The following is a 5109-nucleotide window of genomic DNA, read 5'->3' on the forward strand; positions in this document are numbered from 1 at the left end:
TTTTTTTCCTTTTTACAGAATTTTAACCAGATGAAGCTACAACTGGGTAACATATTTACAGGCGGTTCTTTTAATGCAAAATTAATATATATGTCTTTGTACAGTCATGTTGTCCTTTCTGAAAATGGCCCTTTTTTAAGTCTATATACTCCAGTTAACAAGTAATCGATTACTAAATCAGCTGACGATTATTTCAGCAACCAGTTAATCATGATAAATCTGATTAATCATCTCAGCCCTCAATGGAAGCACAACATTTAAGATTAGAATATTACATCAGACCAATAAAAACATTTCAAAGGCAGAAATGTGGGCTTAATAAAAAGTTGATACCTACTTATGGTTGCTGTTTTCAAAGGTAATTTATAATCTGACAAAAGTCTCACTGGAGAGCATTACCCACCACTGATCTCAATAACTTTACTGTCCAACATAACTTAGAGCATCGTACCAGTGCAGGTGACCCCGGCGTCCTCATGGTGTCCACAGTTGTGCTTTCCCCAGCCCAGGCTCTTGCACCTCATCAGCTCCTGTTCGTTGCCGTAGCAGTTGACGTTGTCGAGGAGAATGAGCCCGGTGCCGTAGCCGAAGTAGGAGTTGGTGTGGGCAGAGACCGCACTGCCGCAGCCTAGCTGCTGGCACACCACCATGGCGTTGCGCAGCCCCCAGTCGTCGTCGCACACCGTCCCCCAACTTCCTTGGTAGTAGATCTCGACCCGACCCTGGCAGGAGTTCATGCCATTCACCAAGCGGACAGCGCCATCGCCTAAAACCAAGAGAACGACGGAGGAAACCATAAAGAGTAATGTCGCTAACTGAACATTTTACTCTATGCTTGAGCGATTGAAGCGCCAAACTGATAGATTTTGTGTCTGAAAGCTTAGAAGGTGACTTTAAAATACTGGTACAAAAAAAACTGAGACAAAACACACTCAGGGCAGAACGGAAGAAGAAGAAAAAAACCTCAGCATCTACTGTTGCACCAAACTTTAACTTTATCACCTTACGTTTCTTCCCAGACAAAACGGAGAGACAATAGACATTCTCATGTGTAGCAAGTGTCATAAATCTGGAAGACCTCCTTACTCTTGCTTTCATGATGGCCACCAGAGGATTAGCTAACTACGTCATATGATCAATTGTACACCGAATTTGACTCAGCCCTGCTTTTCCGTGATCCTCTTGGGAATGAATGTAAAAAGAAAACAACACGGCCAGTACAACAAAGGCAAACCCGGCGAACAATGAGAAGGATCTGAAACTGAAGACAGGTGTGTTGTGAAGCGTCCACGAGGAAGTCCAAAGGGATACAGTGCACCAAATCCCCAAAGCCTTTTGATGATGTCTAAATGTGTCCAAATCCAGTGACTGATACTTCTCTAAAATGTCTAGCTTTTATTGTGAAGAAATGTGATGAGTTAGCGGCGAATGCCTGTTGTGTCAACAAGACCACGTTTATGGTCTATTGAAACCTGATTCTGCATTTTAAAAACAAACATCCAAATAGCAGGTGGCATTTTTATTTTATTATTATTGTTGTTTTTATTCCAGAGCACAAAACTCAAATTAATCAGGCTCATAAGTCAACCCAGTAAATTAAACCCATGTAATATTTACACGGGTTTCTAAATCTTATACAGGTAAAGATCTGGATAGTGTTGTATGCATTCGTGTTCAGCTGCCTTTACTCCGATACTCCTAAATAAAATCCAATGCAACCAACTCCATTCAGTAGTCACCTAATCTTTAAATGCAGCCTATAATTTAATCTGTGTAAACATAGCTGTTAGAAACACTGATGAACAAACAGTATTATGAGGACTAAGGAAACCAACAACTTGCCAAGACTTAAAGAGTCTCTCCAACCAAGCTGGCTGAACTCAAGGCAGTTCTCAAAGAAAAAAAGGACAAAAGATTCAAGCTGACCAAAGCAGATGGAGGAAGATGCTTGCAGACTTACAGATGTAAATGGCACAAAAGGTACTACTGGTCTATAACCAATACACTTAGGTTTGTAGTTTGGTATGAAGCTTTTTATTTATAAAGTGCTACTGTGATCTATCTGCCCTTAACTTTATGCTAACCTGTGGATGACTTAATACCCACATGCTCAGATTTGTGCAGTGAGAATTAAATCCAGGTACAGTTTGTTTCATCAGAAGCTGATGCTTTGACCTGAAGCAACAGATGGCCTTTTGTCCGCAGAAAATCACTAAAAAGCTTTGAAACAAAATGGATCTGTCAGCATATCTGGCTGCAAGAAACTGATCAATATCAATACCTTTTCTAAGTGGCCATCTGATGAAGAAAGTCGAAAATCAGACGGGAAACACAAGTTATTGTTCCGTCAGCTTTTAGACGGGAGTAGATGTTGCATATTGTAGTTTTTGCCTACAGTGGCCAGGACAGGCGACATTCAGCTAGCATAGCCACGTTTTTCAGAATAAAGTTGAATTAAAATTCTCTGGAGCCGTTTCAACCATTTTTATGAATTTTCATTTTAGGAATTCACACTTTGTACATTTATGTCCAGCAACAGATCAATCTCAATTTTATCAGAGCAGATGATACTTACGTAATCCAGACTTGACCGTGGGTGTTGTGGGCTCTGCAAACCCTCTTGCCCCCAAGAGCACAGGTTCTAAAAAAAAACAAGGCAGCATTTTTAATAACTTCTTATGCAATTTATTATTTGTTTAAAAAGCGGTTTGAACAAGTTTTACCTCTACAGGTAACTCCCACATCCTCATAGTGGTAACAGTTGTGGACGCCCCAGCCCAGGCTGCGACACTGACTCAGGTCTGCCTCGTTTCCCCGGCAGTCCACGTTATCCAGCGCGATGAGTCCCGTGCCTTGTCCGAACTGAGAGCTGCTGCCCACGGCGACGGCCACCCCGCATCCCATCTGCCGGCACACGATGTTGGCGTCCACCATGTCCCAGTCGTCGTCGCACACCGTGCCCCACGAGCCGTTGTAGAGCACCTCGACTCTGCCCTCGCACCTGGTGCGTCCATTCACCAGTTGGACTTTGAAGAGACGGCACATGCTTTCAGTTGGTTGTGTCCAAAGACATTGCTCTCTCTCTCTCTCTCTCTCTCTCTCTCTCTATTGTTAAAGGTAAGGAGGAGACTCGCGACTGCTTGACAACATGTGCGTACAGACGAAATGTCCCTGCGCAATTAGGGGAAACGGTAAACCAGTAAGGGGAGTAGTAAATAAGTTAGGGATTAGGAGAATGGAGAGCTGGGAAAATGAGCTTGTTTAAGCCCCAAGCATTGCTCTATTTCCTGTACTCTGCTTTGCTGGCACCCAGTCAGAAAGTCACCGATACACTGCCGTGGTAGGAATTGAATGTTTTCGCACTGCATTTTTCCCCACCTTATGGCAGTAACTTCACACTCACCTTGGTACTGCATCCTCTCGAAGGTTTGCATCGTGTTGCCTGAAACAAAAAGTCAGAGGGTATCTTGAGTTGTTTGTTGATGGGTGGCTATTGGCCTTCAATAGGTAATGTCCTCTTTATCTACTGTATCTGATTTCCTGTAACGCTAGACACGGACCAAGACCACAGCAGAAAGCCTGTTCAGAACGAGCCCTGAAGATTAAATATGTCGCGCTGATCCTTTATAGGGTTTTTTTCTTACTTTGTTTCTAATATTTTTCTTTGAAACTGTTGAAATGTGTTTTAGGTTTTGTGTGTTTTAAGGTATTTTGTGATACTTTTTTTTTTTTGTAACGTTTGTAATAGTGTGATTTTATTGTAATGTTTGTGGCGTGGACCCCAGGAAGAATAGCCTCTACTATCGTAAAGACTAATGGAGTCTTGACTGAAGTTCAGTCTGGAAGACTCTAGCCAGCCGCACCTGCCTCATCAATCAGCGCCCGCCTCTCTGCAACCTGGACCTATCGGCGCAGACCAAGCCTCGCTCCAGCCAATCATCGTTTGGGCTTCAGTTCAAAAGGACCTTCACCCATAGCCTCCTCTGCTCACCAGCTGCGATCAACCCACCTCCACCCCATCTCCACCTTCTGCTCCCGGCTCTCAGGCCTCATCTTCCTCCGACCGCCCCGGGGGGTCTACATTCCTATGCTGCATCAGGAATGTTCATCGAGCTCATCGAAGTCCAGCTCCATGTCCGCGGCTGGGGCCTAAACGCCAAAGGACTTTTTATTTTATTCATGTTCATTTTGTCATTAAACTCTTTTAATCGCCTTCTTTCTCCGTCTGAGTCTCTCCAGATTCAAATGAGGATTTTTAATAAAACTAAACTGGCATGAAAAAAATGCTAAGTCGGCAATTTCCTCCATAAAATGAGGAATGTTTGCTATAGTGCCACCAAGAGTCTGACATTTTTATTTTATTCTCCCTACCATCTCCTCAAATCTGTACAAGTATATATGTGTATATACTCTATAAAAGTAACAAAATCATCCATCTTCCCATCAAATCTGATGAATCATCCCTACAGCATGATGCTGCCACCACCATGTTCCACCGTTGCATGGTGTGTCTTTGAAGTTTCATGACTTTGTCTAAATACTTTGAATACTTTTGCAGTAACCTGCAGATAGGTTTTACCTAAACACTGAAACAAATAATGTAGACATTCTAAATTTAAGGAAATGCCTAATTTTAACATTTTATTGATATTTTCAAATGTTCCTACACATTTTAGGAAGAGAAATAAATATTGCGGATATTCTTCGCCGGGAGTTTGGATGCTTCCTGGTACTGTTCCATATTATTAATTATTGATAATATGGTTTCTTCAGCCACATTTCTGAGGCTTTGGACTCCCAAAGCCTCAGAAATGTGACCTTTTCCATACTGATGGATGTCAGTGTCCTTGTTTCTGATCTGTTCCTGAATTTCTTTTTTGTTTTTTGATAATTTAACCAGAAAATTATGGTCACAATTAAGTAATTTATTATGATATTTTTTAAACTGCCAGGTTGCTTGGTTGGAGTAATGACATCAACATAAAAAAATAATAATAATTTGCAAAGGCTACCTTTTTCTGCTAATAAAATTGGCTTGTTATAAAATATTTAGATGCATCAAAAAATAAATAAAAATAGAAGTGACAAGCAGGTACACAGTCTAGTTCC

At 41.7% G+C, this 5109-nt stretch overlaps 1 protein-coding gene across 1 annotated transcript; it reads right to left on the bottom strand.

Annotated features, from left to right (window-relative positions):
* Positions 1–432: 432 nt before the first annotated feature.
* LOC103133326 (scavenger receptor cysteine-rich domain-containing group B protein-like) lies at positions 433–3624 on the bottom strand. Its single transcript, XM_007545103.2, has 4 exons — positions 3404–3624; positions 2724–3026; positions 2576–2641; positions 433–766 (listed from the first exon to the last, which is right to left on the bottom strand). Exons 1-4 carry the CDS (start codon positions 3432–3434, stop codon positions 438–440), a joined length of 729 nt encoding a protein of 242 aa, XP_007545165.2. The 5' UTR covers positions 3435–3624; the 3' UTR covers positions 433–437.
* Between the last annotated feature and the right edge of the window lie 1485 nt (positions 3625–5109).

This window comes from Poecilia formosa, unplaced genomic scaffold (genome assembly GCF_000485575.1).
Source record: "Poecilia formosa unplaced genomic scaffold, Poecilia_formosa-5.1.2 Scaffold2608, whole genome shotgun sequence".
NCBI lineage: Eukaryota > Metazoa > Chordata > Actinopteri > Cyprinodontiformes > Poeciliidae > Poecilia > Poecilia formosa.